Raw genomic sequence first — 16584 nt, forward strand, 5'->3', positions numbered from 1 at the left:
AGAAGCGTATTCTATGCCACGATAATATTATTAAAATATTCTATATCCCTCTTATCACCACGTATGAACGAGTCCGAATCGATCGAGTCCGAATTATGACCTGAAAATGTTCTATTCCTTTACCGGAGTTTCATTCAAACCCAAGATCTACAAAAGTTCTAACACAACTCAGGCACCGATATTGAGTATTGATATTGAAAACTTTTATTATTTATTCAAAAAAATTGACTAACCAGGGGAATAACTGTCACCTTTCCTTCATCCAACCCCAATATGTCTTTACATACATTTCCATCTTTCTCTGCTCTGTGTGGGATAGTTTAAATTATTTTTATTTCTTTTAACTGCCACTGCTCGGGAGATTTCGAATAATTATGAGATTATGTTAATTTGTATAAGCGTGTGTATCGTTGGTGAGATGTCATTCATGTCGATGACACTGATTATGATAATGCGCACGATGGTGTTTTCATGTAAATTAAATTGGCCTATGTTGTGGCCATTTAAATTAACAGTTAACTGTCATTTAAATATTGCCTCGTTTTCATGAAATGGGTCAGTAGAGTGAAAGAGAAAAAACGGTTGACCTGACGCCATTGAAAACGAAAGTGAAGATAAAGTTCATGTTTCTTCGACGTTGATAATTAATCAATGAACAAACCGTCTAACGGCAATTAATTTCAAGATTTATTTTTTGGTAAGACAAAGATTAAGATTTTCGAATATAAATGGTAAGAGGAGGAAACCTGTTTTACGCTAGACAAACAATTATTTATGTCGCAGATATCAGTACCAGCGGAAAGGAGTTTTTATAGACAAGCTGAAGGGAGACTTTAAAACGGTATATACGGTTATATACGAGCTGAAGTGAGTCTTCTTAAAGGAGCTGAAGGGAACCTTCATGGACTAGTTGAAGGAAGTCTTCATGGACGAGCTGAAGGGAGTCTTTATAGACGAGCTGAAGGGAGTCTTTATAGACGAGCTGAAGGGAGTCTTTATAGACGAGTTAAAGGAGTCTTTATAGACGAGCTGAAGGGATTCTTTATAGACGAGCTGAAGGGAGTCTTTATAGACGAGCTGAAAGGAGTCTTTATAGACGAGCTGAAAGGAGTCTTTATAGACGAGCTGAAAGGAGTCTTTATAGACGAGCTGAAAGGAGTCTTTATAGACGAGCTGAAGGGAGTCTTTATAGACGAGCTGAAGGGAGTCTTTATAGACGAGCTGAAAGGAGTCTTTATAGACGAGCTGAAGGGAGTCTTTATTGACGAGCTGAAGGGTACTTTTATAGACGAACTGAAGGGAGTCTTTATAGACGAGCTGAAGGATACCTTAATAGACGAACTGAAGGGAGTCTTTACAGACAAGCTGAAGGGAGCCTTTATAGACGAGCTGAAGGGAGTCTTTATAGACGAGCTGAATGGAGTCTTTATAGACGAGCTGAATGGAGTCTTTACAGACAAGCTGAAGGGAGCCTTTATAGACGAGCCGAAGGTTGTCTTTATAGAGGAGCTGAAGGCTGTCTTTATAGACGAGCTGAAGGGAGTCTTTATAGACGAGCTGAAGGGAGTCTTTGCAGACGAGCTGAAGGGAGTCTTTATAGACGAGCTGAAGGGAGTCTTTGCAGACGAGCTGAAGGGAGTCTTTATAGACGAGCTGAAGGGAGTCTTTATTGACCAACTGAAGTGAGTCTTTATAGACGAACTGAAGCGAGTATTTATAGACGAGCTGAAGGGAGTCTTTATAGACGAGCTGAAGTGCGTCTTTATAGACGAGCTGAATTGCGTCTTTATAGACGAGCTGAAGTGCGTCTTTATAGACGAGCTGAAGGGAGTCTTTATAGACGAGCAGAAGGGAGTCTTTGCAGACGAGCAGAAGGGAGTCTTTGCAGACGAGTTGATTATGGACGAGTTTAAGGGAGTCTTTACAGACGAGCCGAAGGTTGTCTTTATAGAGGAGCTGAAGGCTGTCTTTATAGACGAGCTGAAGGGAGTCTTTATAGACGAGCTGAATTGCGTCTTTATAGACGAGCTGAAGTGCGTCTTTATAGACGAGCTGAAGTGAGTCTTTATAGACGAGCTGAAGTGAGTCGTTATATGCATGCTGAAGTGAGACTTTATAGACGAGCTGAAGGGAGTCTTTATAGACGAGCTGAAGGGAGCCTTTATAGACGAGCTGAAGGGAGTCTTTATAAAAATTCCTCAAGTCCCTGAGGACACTTTTTTCTATAGAAAAATTTCTCAAGTCCCCGAGGACACTTTTTTCTAGAGAAAAAAATTCCTCAGGTCCCCTAGGGCACTTTTTTCTATAGAAAAAAATTCCTCAGCTCCCCGAGGACACTTTTTTCTGTAAAAAAAAAATTCCTCAGGTCCCTCAGGACACTTTTATCTATAGAAAAAATCCTCAGGTCCACGAGGACACTTTTCTATAGAAAAAAAATCCTCATATCCCTGAAGACACTTTGTTCTATAGGAAAAAATTAAAAAAAATCTTCAGGTCTCTGAGAACACTTTTCTCTAAAGAAAAAAAATTCCTCAGGTACCTGAGGACACTTTTTTCTAAAGAAACAAATTCCGCACGTCCCTGAGGACACATTTTTCGATAGAAAAAAATTCCTCAGGTCCCAGAGGACACATTTTTCTATAAAAAAAAAATTCCTCATGTCCCCGAGGACACTTTTTTTCTAAAGGAAAAAATTCCTCAGGTCCCTGAGGACACTTTTTTTTAAAGAAAAAATTCCTGAGGTCCCTGAGGACACTTTTTTCTAAAAAAAAAAAATTCCTCAGGTTCCTGAGGACACTTTTTTCTACAGAAAAAAATTCCTCAGGTCCCTGAGGACACTTTTTTCTATAGAAAAAAATTCCTTAGGTCCCTGAGAACTCTTTTTTCTATAGAAAAAAATTCCTCAGGACCAGGGAACCCTTTTTCTCTAGAAAAAAATCCTCAGGTGCCTGAGGACACTTTTTTCTCTAGAAAAAAAATCCTCAGGTCCCTGAGGACACTTTTTTCTATAGAAAAAAATTCCTCAGGTCCATGAGGACACTTTTTTCTATAGAAAAAAATTCCTCAGGTCCCTGAGGACACTTTTTTCTATTGAAAAAAAGCAAGACAACAAATAGAGAGAAATGGAAATTTTTCTTAGTTCGGCATATGCATACATAGTTCTATATAGGGTCGCCTACTGTACATAAGTAAATTAAGAGGACTTTAGGGATAAAACCTATTACCTCTCCACCTTATGGACAATGAAACTCTTATATAGGATTTTCATGATAAAGTCTTAAGTATCAAATTTCAAAGGTCACATTTAAAACGAAAAAAATACTTTTTTAACATTTTCGAAAACCTGTTTTTTTCGATGAATTTTAAAATCTCATCTCCAATAATGTTGTACACATTGGACGATGATTGTAAATGTTATAAATGCTTGCCAATCAACGCATTCGCACTTTATGAAAAGGAAACACCTCCAAAATGTGTTTTGGAACGCCTACCTGAAATATAGAAAACTCATCTGCCGAGAGGATCTTTTGGTAGATTATTTTTTAAATATTAAAGAAAAACTTTTTAGCTGTTGAGTTCGCCGTGGGCATTTATACAAAACACAAACATAAGAAATAAATTATATTAAATTTATTTACAAAACTTAGAAACAACTTCGTCAATCATTTTTGGGGAGTATGGCAAAAAAAATCGAAAATATTTTAATAACAATTTTAATATACTTGTTTTTTTTCGTTAAAGACTTGGTGACATTAACAAATATAGTTAATAACCTTTTTGGTTAGTTGGTTTTTGATAAAAAGCCAAAATTTTCTTATTTCAATTCCAAAAATGCAGCTGAAATTTATTTTTTCTTTATTTTTATTTTGTTTAATAATTCATAATTAATATTGTAACTGTTAATCTTTCATTCATTGGCCATCTTTAATAAAACAAATTCGTTGCGCCACAACTTTGTTGGCAAAGTTGCTAAATAATTTACGCATATTTTTCCTTGGAAATCAAATTTATAAATTTTTGCTGAGTCCAACCCCCCATAGATGGCCGTCCGGCCAGCCATCTGCTTTAACCACAATGCAAACATCACCAGTTTTGTGTTTTTTCGGTGGCTTATTGACCCAATGTTAGAAATCTCTTCGAATGCCTCAGGCCAGTCAAACCACATAAAAATATATCCGTTATCAATTAAACGCCACAACAACACCACAAATACTTGTAGAATGACGATTGGAAACATATAAACAAAGTTCAGATGTCGACTATCAATAGCCATGGTTTGCACATTGATCAGACACTACTCCAGCGTGTCGTGTTAACAGTCAATAAATTTGTGCAATTTTAGCAACTTAATACTGTGGAGAATGAAATGTGTAAAGAGAGAGATACACTAGGAAGTTTACAAATACGGGTTTGTTAAATCATATTTTTCAGTAATGGATAGTTCCATGAACTTATTTATTGACAAAGAAACTGAAGTAAGAATAGATTTCCAATCACTCCACACCGCCGAGAGAACCGTCTTCATATGGTTTTATAGGGAGAACATTCTCAGGACTTGACCTAGACATCGCAATATTAGGAACTGCTGAGATATAATGACTCTATAAAGAATATCTTCAGCTCTTCTAAAAAACTGTATAGATCTTCCCTTCCACTCTACTATTAGGACGCCCTTTAACTCTTCTCTAAGGACCCCTTCAGTGTGTCCATAAAACCTCCCTTCTTCTATATTAAGAACATTGAAGTTCTCTAACATCTTAACAAGCGAACTGTTCCCATCTTACCAAGAAAACCGCGCAACTACTGATACTCCTTCCCACCCAAAATTCTTGGCAAAATTTCATAAAATTGGCAATTTCCAAATTTTTTCATGTCCAAATTTCTTACGCCATCTCAAACAGCAATTAATCAAACACATTTATAAACAATTATCTAACAACAAGTTGCCACGTCTAACTTAATTTCTTTTTTTGGCAATGAGTAGCCAGTCAGGCAGCCAAACCAACTCGTGGCAGGCACAAAGTCCACTAAAGGAAAAAAGAAGAAGATGCCATTACACTTCCAAGACAGAACAATAAACAATGCAAAAGATTACAGCAAAAAACAACAGAATGTTTTAATGACAACGAAACAGAGTGAGAAATAAATAAAAAATCGAAACATTAGGGTGGAATGCACTTTAAATAAATTAAATGGCAATAATTTATTGAAATCTCTGGGGCGTATAAGTATTGACGTGAGGATCATACGTATACGCCACTATAAACCACATTAATAATAATCATACGCACTAAAGTACACAGAGTGAACAAATGGCTTTAAAGGTTACATAACCTGAACTTACAATGGAAATTCTTTCTATAGAAAAAAGTGTCCTCAGGAACCTGAAGAATTTTTTTCTATGGAAAAAAGTGTCCTCAGGGACCTGAGGAATTTTTTTCTATAGAAAAAAGTGTCCTCAGGGACCTGCGGAATTTTTTCTATAGAAAAAAGTGGCCTCATGGACCTGAGGAATTTTTTTCTATAGAAAAAAGTGTCCTCAGGTACCTGAGGAATTTGTTGCCATAGAAAAAAATGTCCTCTGGAACCTGAGGAATCTTTTTCAATAGAAAAGAGTGTCCTCAGGGACCTGAGGATTTCTTTTTCTATAGAAAAAAGTGTCCTCAGGGACCTGAGGAATTTTTTCTATAGAAAAAAGTGTCCTCAGGGACCTGAGGATTTTTTTCTATAGAAAAAGTTTCCTAAGGACCTAAGGACATTTTTTCTATAGAAAAAAGTGTTCTCGGGGACCTGAGGATTTTTTTTCTATAGAAAAAGTGTCCACAAGGACTTGAGGTTTTTTTCTGTAGAAAAAAGTGTCCTCAGGGACCTGAGGATTTTTTTTTTTGTAGAAAAAAGTGTCCTCAGTGACCTGAGGAATTTTTTCTATAGAAAAAAGTGTCCTCAGGGATCTGACGAGTTTTTTCCTATAGAAAAAAAGTGTCCTCATTGACCTGAGGATTTTTTTCTATAGAAAAAAGTGTCCTCATGGACCTGAGGATTCTTGTTTTGTAGAAAACAGTGTCCTCCAGGACCAGAGGAACTTTTTTCTATAGAAAAAAGGTGTCCTCAGGGATCTGAGGAATTTTATTCTATAGAAAAAATGCCTTCAGGGACTTGAGGATTTTTTTCTATAGGAAAGAAAGTGTCCCCAATGACACGAGGGTTTTTTTCTATAGAAAAAAGTAACCTCAGGGACCTGAGGAATTTTTTTCTATAGAAAAAATAGTCCTCAGGGACCTGAGCAATTTTTTTCTATTGAAAAAAGTGGACCTCTGGAACATAAGGAATTTTTTCTATAGAAATAGAGTCCTCAGGAACATAAGGATTTTTTCTATAGAAAAAAGTGTCCTTGGGGACCTGAGGAATTTTTTTCTATAGAAAAAAATGTCCTCTGGGACCTGAGGAATTTTTTCTATAGAAAAAAGTGTCCTCAGGGTCCTGAGGAATTTTTTTGCTATAAAAAAAGTGTCCTCAGGAACCTGAGGAATTTTTTCTATAGAAAACAGTGTCGTCAGGGACCTGAGGAATTTTTTTCTATAGAAAACAGTGTCGTCTATAGAAAAAAGTGTCCTCAGGGACCTGAGGAATTTTTTTCTATGTAAAAAAGTGTCCTCAGGGACCTGAGGAATTTTTTTCTATAGAAAAAAGTGTTCTGAGGGGACTGTGGATTTTTTTCTATAGAAAAATTTTTTGTATGGAAAAAGTATCCTCAGGGACCTGAGGAATTTTTTTTCTATAGAAAAAAGTGTCCTCAGGGACCTGAGGAATTTGTTGCCATAGAAAAAAATGTCCTCTGGGACCTGAGGAATTTTTTTCTATAGAAAAAAGTGTCCTCAGGGAACTGAGGAATTTTTTTCTATAGAAAATAAGTGTCCTCAAGGACCTGAGAATTTTTTTTCTATAGAAAAAAAGTGTCCTCAGGGACCTAAGGAATTTTTTTTATAGAAAAAAGTGTCCTCAGGGACCTGAGGAATTTTTTTCTATAGAAAAAAGTGTCCTCAGGGACCTGAGGAATTTTTTTCTATGGATTTTTTTCTATAGAAAAAAGTGTCCTCAGGGACCTGAGGAATTTTTTTCTATAGAAAAAAGTGTCCTCAGGGACCTGAGGAATTTTTTTCTATAGAAAAAAGTGTCCTCAGGGACCTGAGGAATTTTTTTCTATAGAAAAAAGTGTCCTCAGGGACCTGAGGAATTTTTTTCTATAGAAAAAAGTGTCCTCAGGGACCTGAGGAGTTATTTTCTATAGAAAAAAGTGTCCTCATTGACCTGAGGAATATAGAGAGGCCAGAGTTCAATAAAGAGGACGGAGGTCTTTATAGAGACCACAGGTTTTAGGGAGAGCAAAGGTTTTTATGGAGACCAGAGGTCTTTTTAGAGACCGCAGGTCTCAACCACAGACCTTTGTTGAGGTCTTTCTAGAGACCAGAGATCTTTCTAGAGACCAGAGGTCTTTATAGAGACCAAATGTCTTTACAAAGATCTGAGTTCTTTATAGAAAGCAAAGGTCTTTATAGAGACCAGAGGTCTTTATAGAGAGCGAAAGTCTTTACAGAGGCCAGAGGTCTTCATAGAGACCAGAGGTTTTTATAGAGACCAGAGGTTTTCGTAGAGACCACACGTCTTTGGAGATGCCAGAGGTCTATTGAGCGGTAGGAGGTCTTTGTACATACCAACGTTTTTATGGAGAGAAGAGGTCTTTATAGAGACCACAGGTGTTTTTAGACACCAGAGGTCTTTATAGAGACCGGATGTCTTTTTAGGGATCAAAGACCTTTATAGAGGCCAGAGGTCTTTATAGAGACCAGATTTCAAAGTCTTTATAGGGACCTAAGGTAATCTTTAAAGCCGAATTGAAGGAAGACTTTAGAAAAGACCTGTGACGGGTCTTTAGAGAACACCTGAAGGGAAACTTTGTAGACAAGCTGAAGGGAGTCTTTACAACTCGCGTTTGTCTTGCCTTCCACTGTGATATATAGGGGAGTGGTCGTCGAGTACTGCCTGCGCAAATACATCGGTGTGAATGTTATTCAGATTTGCTTGATCTAGATGTTCTCGATTTTACCTTTGGAACTTTTCTCCTGTTTGTAATGTAGAAAAATGCCTTAGGTCCCTGTGGAGACTTTTTTCTATAGTAAAAAAATTCCTCAGGTCCCTGAGAACACTTCTTCTATATAAAAAATCCACAGAACCTGAAGACACTTTTTTCTATAGAAAAAAATTCCTGTTTCAGGTCCCTTAGGACACTTTTTTCTAAAGAAAAAATTCCTCAGTTCCTGAGGACACTTTTTTCTATAGAAAGAAGTATCCGCAGGGACCGGAGGACATTTTTGCTCTACAAAAAAGTGACTTGAGAGAATTTTAGTGTAAAAAAGAGTGTCCTCAGTATTTTAGGAAATTTCCTGGGGATTTTTATTCAATAGAAAAGAATGTCCTCAGGGACCTGTGGAATTTTTTTCTATAGAAAAAAGTGTCCTCAGGGACCCGAGGAAGTTTTCTATAAAAAAAGTGTCCTCAGGAAAATCCTAGAAAAAGTTGTCCTCAGGGACCTGAGGAATTTTTTTCTATAGAAAAATGTGTACTCAGGTACCTGAGGATTTTTTTCTATAGAAAAAGTGTCCTAAGGGACATGAGGAATTTGTTCTATAGAAAAAAGTGTCCTCATGGACGTGAGGAATTTTTTCTGTAGAAAAAAGTGTCCTCAGGGACCTGCGACACTTGAGGACACTTTTTTCTATAGAAAAAATTCCTCAGGTCCCTGAGGACACTTTTTTTATAGAAAAAAAAATCCTCAGGTCCCTGAGGACACTTTTTTTATAGAAAGAAATCCTCAGGTCCCTGAGAAAATTTTTTCTATAGAAAAAAATCCTCAGGTGCCTGAGGAAACTTTTTTCTATAGAAACAATCCTCAGGTCCCTCTCTGGTCTCTAGAAAGACCTCAACAAAGATCTGTGGTTTTTATAAAGACATGTGGTGTCTACAAAGACCTTTGTCCTCTTTATTGACCTTTGGCCTCTCTATATACCTCTGGTCCAAATAAAAAATACTCCTGGTCTATATAAAGAGCTGTAGTCTCCATAAAAACGTGTGGTCTCTACGAAAAAATCTGATCTCTATAAGGACCTCTGGTTCTTTAAAGACCTCTTATCTCTATAAATACCTCTGGTCCCTATGAAGACATCCTGTCTCTATGAAGACTTCCGGTCACTATAAAGACCTCTGGTCACTATGAAGACCTCCGGTCTCAATAAAGACCTCTGGTCTCCATAAAAACCTCTGGTCTCCATAAAGACCTCTGGTCTCCATAAAGACCTCTGGTTTCTGTAAAGACCGCAATCGAGACCTCTGGTCTCTTTATAACCTTCTGATCTCCTTTTAACCTCTCTTATCTCTACATAAACCTTTAATCTTTGGAGATTACTCTGGCCTCGAATCTGATTTACTTTTTTCCCTCCACCCCAATGTATCATCTTCGCTTTTTAAAAATAACCTCAAGAATGCTTCTCAAAATAGCCTCAAAACTTACTTAGCAAAATCTCAAAGAAGAAAAAAAACTACAACAAAAATTAAATAAAAAACAAAAACAAGTCACTTCAAGTCATCACTCACCTTGTGCGTAAATTGCCATTGCGATTGTTGTTGGTGTTGTTGTTGTTCAATGATTTTGCTGCCAACTTGTAGGCATTGCTATTGCCGGTTGTGTTACCGCTATTCAGCTGACTGGCACTGGTACGTGGCAAACGTGCCGAGGGATTGCCGGTGCCGGGTCGTACAGCACCCGTTGTTGTAACGCCAACAACAACGTGGCTACTTAGAATGCAGACGATCAATAGAAGAGCAACGGTCATAGATGACGAAGACGACAACGAGGAGGACGACAAACGTAATAATGATGAACGCATTGCGAACAATGGTGATGACAAAAACAACAAGGGTGACGACGTTGACGACGAAGACGACAACAACGATGATGGAGATGATGATGAAGTTGTTGTGGCCATTGTAGAATTTATTGGCCTTTTAGATGCTGACCAAGATGATGAAGCAGAAGAACAAGAAGCAGATGATTTTATTGTTGATGTTGTTGTTTGCATTACATGATCTTTGTTGTTTGCTGTTTTATTGTTGTTGTTGGTGTTTTGTTTCTTTAGTTGGCTTCTGTTATTTGCACTGGAATTGATATTGCTGATATTGTTGTTGCTGTTATTATTGGCCAAGAACCTGTTCTCTTTTATCATATTCTTCAAATTGTTGTTGTGTACTGCTGCAGCACTTAAGTTTCCCTCCTCTTCACCAGCACCACCACACTCTTGGCCAATACCACCTCCGCCATGTGCTTTCATTACAACGTTGGCCTTAAAGGCCGACATTATGTTTTGTTGTTGTACTACAACAAGAATATAAGCGGTGCTTGGACTAAGGTTATTGCTGCCGTTGAGTTGAGATATGGAGTTGAGAGTATGGGTGTTGTCGTTGTTGTTGTTGTTGCTGCTGATATTTTGCTGGTTTTCAAGTCCACTTTAAAGTAAATCACAACTGCTGCTGTCTGTCTATGGTTTGAATTTCAATACGAAAATTTAAATTTGTTGATTTTCTTAGTTTTTCTTTTAGTTTAATTTGCAGTTAAGTTAATATGTTATTGTTGTTGTTTATCCACTATTTTGTTGTTGTTATTTTGGTTATTTCACTTTTGTAAAATTCTTAAGACCTGTTTTAGCTGCAAAAAAGACACAAACACACCAAAAAAATTAAACATTTTATAGATTGAAAATTATTTTTGATTTTTTTTTTTTGCTTGAAATTTATTTTTGTTTTGATTTTATTTTTGGTTTTTTATTTTTTTCTCTTCTCCTTCTTATTTTTTGGTAATATTTTTTTAATTTGTTGTTTTGTATATTTTTTTTATTAAATTCATTGATTTTGTTTTTTGTTGACTTCATAGCCGGTTTTTTGTTTGCCATGTAATTTTTTGTTTCTGTTTTTTTTTACTGACTTGGTTTGTTGTGGTTTTATCGGCGGCATCGCTTAACCGTGCTTGTAGCTGCAACGTTGTTGCTGTTGTTGCTTTTATTTTTGTACACGGATTTAAGAGCTTATTACCGAATAAGTCGGAATAATCAAATTTTAAGTTAATGCATAAATCTGGCCGTTCATATTATGACTTGCCAATGACCATTTAGAATTAAAGAGGCTTTTTGATTGAGTTTGCAATTTCGGCATGGTAAAATATTTCAAAAATTTCAATTACTTGGTTTTGTTAGGCCATTAAGAATGATTTTTTTCAACTAGGCATTTATAATTAAACATTAAAAAATAATTTTATAATAATTAATTATATTGTCATAAGTTCAAATAGCTGCGTATGGGTAACAGCAATTTCGTGTAACCCATACGTCACCTTGTATTTCTATTAATATCAATCATACTCCCCACTTTACCTTGTGCATATTTTAGGCATAAAACAAAATCTACAGTTTTCGGAAAAATGGATATATTTATTGAAACCTTAAAAGTCCCCCAAATTGATGAAAATAGTTTCTTAAACCTTCAGCTAATCTGACGATGAAGGTAACATTATGTGGAGTTACCAATCCAGTGTGAAGGCAAATTACAAAGAGTTCCGTGGGATAAATAAACTACTATCAATCTATTTGTCCTCAGCCTGTGACTGGAAGAAGTTGTAAAACCAAAAAATTACAAACATGGCCTACATAAGGTGGCAATTACAACTTTATGCCTCTTCAGAGCCGACCAAAACTGAAAGGAGCAATACTTAGTTCGCACTTAGATAATCATTTGCGATCCTATACATGATAAGGATAAAATTGTGAATCGTTCTAACCATGTCCGTCTATTGTAATCACTCTAGCCATCGCAAAAATTGAGATAGAGCACTATGTTTTTTCACCGGACTATTTTTTCATTATCAGGTCAAGTTCGAAGATGTTTTGGTAGAGCTCCCATATAACGGTACCTACCGATTTTCGATATTTTGAGGATTTTTGCTTAAATTTTTAACCGATCTACCTGCAATTTAACAGTTGATATATGTTCATGTTTAGGTATAGCCCTACCGAAATTAGACAAAAAAGGTGTTGTAGTCATGAATATTCTCTACAAGATTGACCTTTATGATATCTTTGTAGTTTTAACCGTTATTGTGATATAGAAGATAAAATTAGGACAATAGATTGACTGTATCGCCTACTTATAAAACAAGGCCGTGTATGGTGCGCCCTGACTAACTTTAAATGAAAACCGCTAACACCTGCGAAGTTTTTGTGGATTCTGAAACAGCAATGTTTATAGATGAGAAAATCCAAAAACAAGAAAAAAATCGGCGGATAGACTTTGTAGTAGGGAATATTATGTACAAGACTGCCTAATTGATATTTTCCTAAGTTCTACCATTTTTGAGATATAGAGATTCAGATCCAACTTTTAGATTTTTTTCTTAGATTTTCAGGATTTAGCTTGAAAACTGCAAAACCTTTCGAAATGAGACTAAAGAATATTTTGTAGCTGTGTAAATTTTCTACAAGATTTGCTTTCGTAATTTTTTTCTAGGTTGTACAATTTTTGAGATATATAAGTTTAAGTTGGGAAATTGCAATCATGCCCTTGTTCTATAAGTATACAGATACAGTCAATCCATTGTCCTAAATTGAACTTTTATATCTCAATAACGGTAAAAACAACGAAGATATTACAAAAGTCAATCTTGTAGAGAATTTTCATAACTGCAAAATTTTCTTTAGTCCCATTTCGAAAGGACTTGCGGTTTCCAAGCAAAATCGTGAAAACCTGAAAACCCCTGAAAAATGTCAACTTGAATCGCGATTTACTTAAAAAGCGCTCCGGCGATTTTTTTTTTTTTTTTTTGGTTTTTTATTTTTCTCATCTATGACCACTGTAGTTTCAGAATCCGCAAAAACTTCCCAGGTGTAAGCACCTTCCATTTACATTTGGGTATAACCCTTCAAAACGGTAGTAACAAGTCCAGGTTATTTTAGTTTTTTATCTTAATTTTCAGTCAAGATTAGATGTCCTTTTGCATATATGGTTCCCAGTGGTTAAAAACTTCTCTATCAGAAATTGTGAACATTGGTCCACGGTGTGGTATACCACCCCCACATAATGGTACCCTCCGATTTTACCTGACCCCATAAAAAGAGAGCTGGATCTGTTTACGAACAATAGAACATCCAACCATTTACCTTATCAATGCTGGATGTAATCACTCTAGAGATCTCTTCAGAAGCGAAAATCATCATTATGGACCATCTATTATCATGGAAAAGAAATGTCGAGGAACGAACCATGAGTCGTCTAATAACACTGTATACCTCCAAGAATTCTAATGGCGAGGGCTGGAGAATGACACCACAGGTCATTCATGAGATGGGCACACAACAATGGTCTTCGGATAACCCAAAAAAAGAGAGAAAAGAGAAAATCCAACCATTACCGCATCAATGCTGGATGGACTCAATCTAGAGTTCTCTTCAGAAGCCAAAAAGTACCTCGGGATCATTCTGGACCAACTATTAACATGTAAAAAAATTGTCGAGGAACGAACCATGAGTGGTCTAATAACACTGTATACCTCCAAGAATTATATTGGCAAGAGCTGGAGAATCAGGCCACAGGTCATTCACTAGATGTTTACAACCATTGTACGCCCAATTACAATCTACCACACCAGAGCACTGTGGTCGAACTTGTATGGGAAGTGCGACCAAAAATACTTCCTATGCAGATATTAATACGAAATTTTCAGTAAAGGCTTGTTTAGCAACACAAACACAAAATAAACAAAAAAATCAACATAGGTCCAACTTTGGGTTTAGCCCCCATGGAACGATACACCATGATTTCTGGCATTTTGGGGGTCTTGACCACATCTTTCAATAAAATTGGCTAAAATTTGGCTATCGGTATTCCCTAGTGTAAGAAAACCTTCTCGAAAAAAATTTTTGGAATTGGGTCCACGTTTTGATAGGGTCCCCATATAATTGTACCGCCCGATTTTCGGAATTTTGACTGTTTTATATAAATTATTAATTCGAAATGCCACTTAATCTTCCATGGAGGTAGACTTCCCTCAGAAGATTGTCGGTTAATGTAAGTCGACCCTTTGATGTTGTCCCCATAAATCGGTATCGCCCAATATTCGATATTTTTAGGTTTCTAGTCGTAATAATCAATCAAAATGACTAATTATTCCAAATTTTACATTGAGGACTACATTTTGAAGTATCTCTCATATAACTGAATGGCACAGTATCTCTTCTATATATTTAAAAAGGTGAAATGTATCACCTTTACATTTGAAAAAATTAAAAACCCCCTTAAAGGTACCCTTAGTATTTTGGGAACGAACTTCAAAATTGAGAAAAGTTGCAGCTGATATTTTAAAAATAGAATCTTTAGATTACTACATATCTTTTGAACAACATTTCGTTAGGGGGAAGGAGGGGGAATATAACTAAAACTTTACATGAAATTTAATTATACTGAAGAAAAGTCATAACAAATGTCCTTCAGTCAACACACGTATTCGAACATACGTTAACGAACAAAAAACTAAATAAAAAGTACAAAAGAGCTTAACTTATGTCCCAGGTCCGAATACGGCTACCCTGCGATCCCACGACGGACAGAACTACCATCGAACTCAATCCCATAGCAGCGGGTTCTTTCGTACCGGGTTGAACTGAAACCATAGTTTTTCGCCCAGGCGTTTTATTTATTATTTTTTTTTTATTCATCTATGAACAGAATCCGAAAAAACTTCCAAGGTTGAATGAAATGAATCACCCGATGTTGCAAACGATAACTCTAAATTTACAGAAAGAGGTCCGGCCCATATCCCGAAAAAGATGTATGTCAAGACCGAAAGACTGCAATCCAATATCTCACAACCTTATTCGAAACTGAGCCAAAAAGGCCTAAAATTACGAGAAGAATTTACATTTACCACAGCTACGCTTCATTTAATCACACTGTGCAACATTATTAAGGCAATCTTGTGCAAACAATTTGATCTGAAGATTTTTTGAAAGTACAGACCCAAAGGACAAAAACACCAGTTGGGTTTTGTTGTGTCAGATCCAGCTTGTATTTTACGGTCCCTTATAAACATGGTAAAATATTGACTTTTTAAAGTAATTCTGGGCTATATCTCTGATACCAATTCGAATCTTCATCTGACCTCTGAAGCAAATTTGTAGATAAGGGCAAGAATAAAATATTTGGAGAAACAATGAACTCGAAAAACTACATTTATTACCTCAATTTTATAAAATATGGAAAATTTCCATAATTTCTATACATTTCACGCCATATTTCTTTTCTTTTGGAAAACTATTCCCTCTATCACGTTGTTTTCAGTATATTTTTCAACGACCATTTAATAAATATGTCAACAATGGGGGGAAAACCGAAATGCGAGAATAAACTGTTGGTGTTAACTGTGTTTGAAATACGTGTTGTAAGAGATATGATGCAAAATACCGCTGAAACAACATGAAGTAAGCATTTTAGAGTTTCAGAATGTTCTGAAGTATTGCTGAGAACTTTATTTGAAAGATTTTTTTTTGTAAAATTTTCTATATTTTATCGATGTTGATGTTCAAAGCATAAGTTCTAATAGTTTAGTACTACAATTTTGCTAAAGACAGCAAGGCCAAATTCCTATTAGTTTCTGAGATAAAGGCCCGATAAATGCAAAAAACTGTAGTTTTAGCCCGGTTTAGATGAGGCCATAAAATCGGAACTGGATCTGACAAGACAAAACCCTACTAGGGTTTTTGTAGTCTCAATATGTATTTTCAAAAAATTCATACTAGAAGTTGTTTGCATTTTCAGTGTTGCATAGTGTAATAAAATAATTCACATTTAGGTGCGTATAAACAATAAACAACCTCATGTAATGTATACATCCTAAAGTACTTTAATTAATATTAATCTTACGCAGCCCTGTACTTGGTGTTACATTGAACAAATAAAAAAGAAGAAGTAAGCCTATGACTGTACAAAAATAAACAGATAACAGGTGATCCTAAATGTTCTATGCACACATCTCCAACATAAAAAGCTCATTTTAATAGTTGGACCCAATTATTTCGCAGATAGAACCAATCAACAATTCTGCACGAATAAAATCCATAATAACTGCCTATTGGAATTGTATAAAAATGTTGGCTCTAAGAACCTCTGGCCTCTATAGATACCTCTGCTATTGTATAAAAAACCATAAGACCTTTGGTGTTATTTTAAATCCTCTGGTCTCTACAAATGCCTGTGGTTCTTAATAAAGGCCTATTCTATCTGTAATTTGTCATTCCGTTTGTAACACATCGAAATATTCATCGGAGACCCTATAAAGTAAAGTAAGTCGATTAATCATGTCCGTCCTTCCGTCTGTTGAAATCAAGATACAGCTCGCAATTTTTAAGATAGAGCTTTGTAATTTGGTATAGAAGTTTCTATTACTCCTAGGATGTTTGGTATTGCAAATGGGCTATCTAGGTTCACGTTTTG

The 16584-nt window shown here is 36.0% G+C and overlaps 1 protein-coding gene across 1 annotated transcript in view; it reads right to left on the bottom strand.

The window, feature by feature from the left end:
- The window catches only part of LOC141404730 (uncharacterized), a 423099-nt gene that overhangs the window by 390634 nt on the left and 15881 nt on the right, over positions 1 to 16584 (bottom strand). The window contains exon 2 of the mRNA XM_073988388.1: positions 9649 to 10756. Within this exon, the coding sequence (XP_073844489.1) occupies positions 9649 to 10409 (761 nt within the window). The 5' untranslated portion in view covers positions 10410 to 10756. The remainder of the gene's footprint in view (positions 1 to 9648; positions 10757 to 16584) is intronic.

Source organism: Musca autumnalis, unplaced genomic scaffold (genome assembly GCF_047663935.1).
Source record: "Musca autumnalis isolate F117 unplaced genomic scaffold, ASM4766393v1 scaffold_5, whole genome shotgun sequence".
Lineage (NCBI taxonomy): Eukaryota > Metazoa > Arthropoda > Insecta > Diptera > Muscidae > Musca > Musca autumnalis.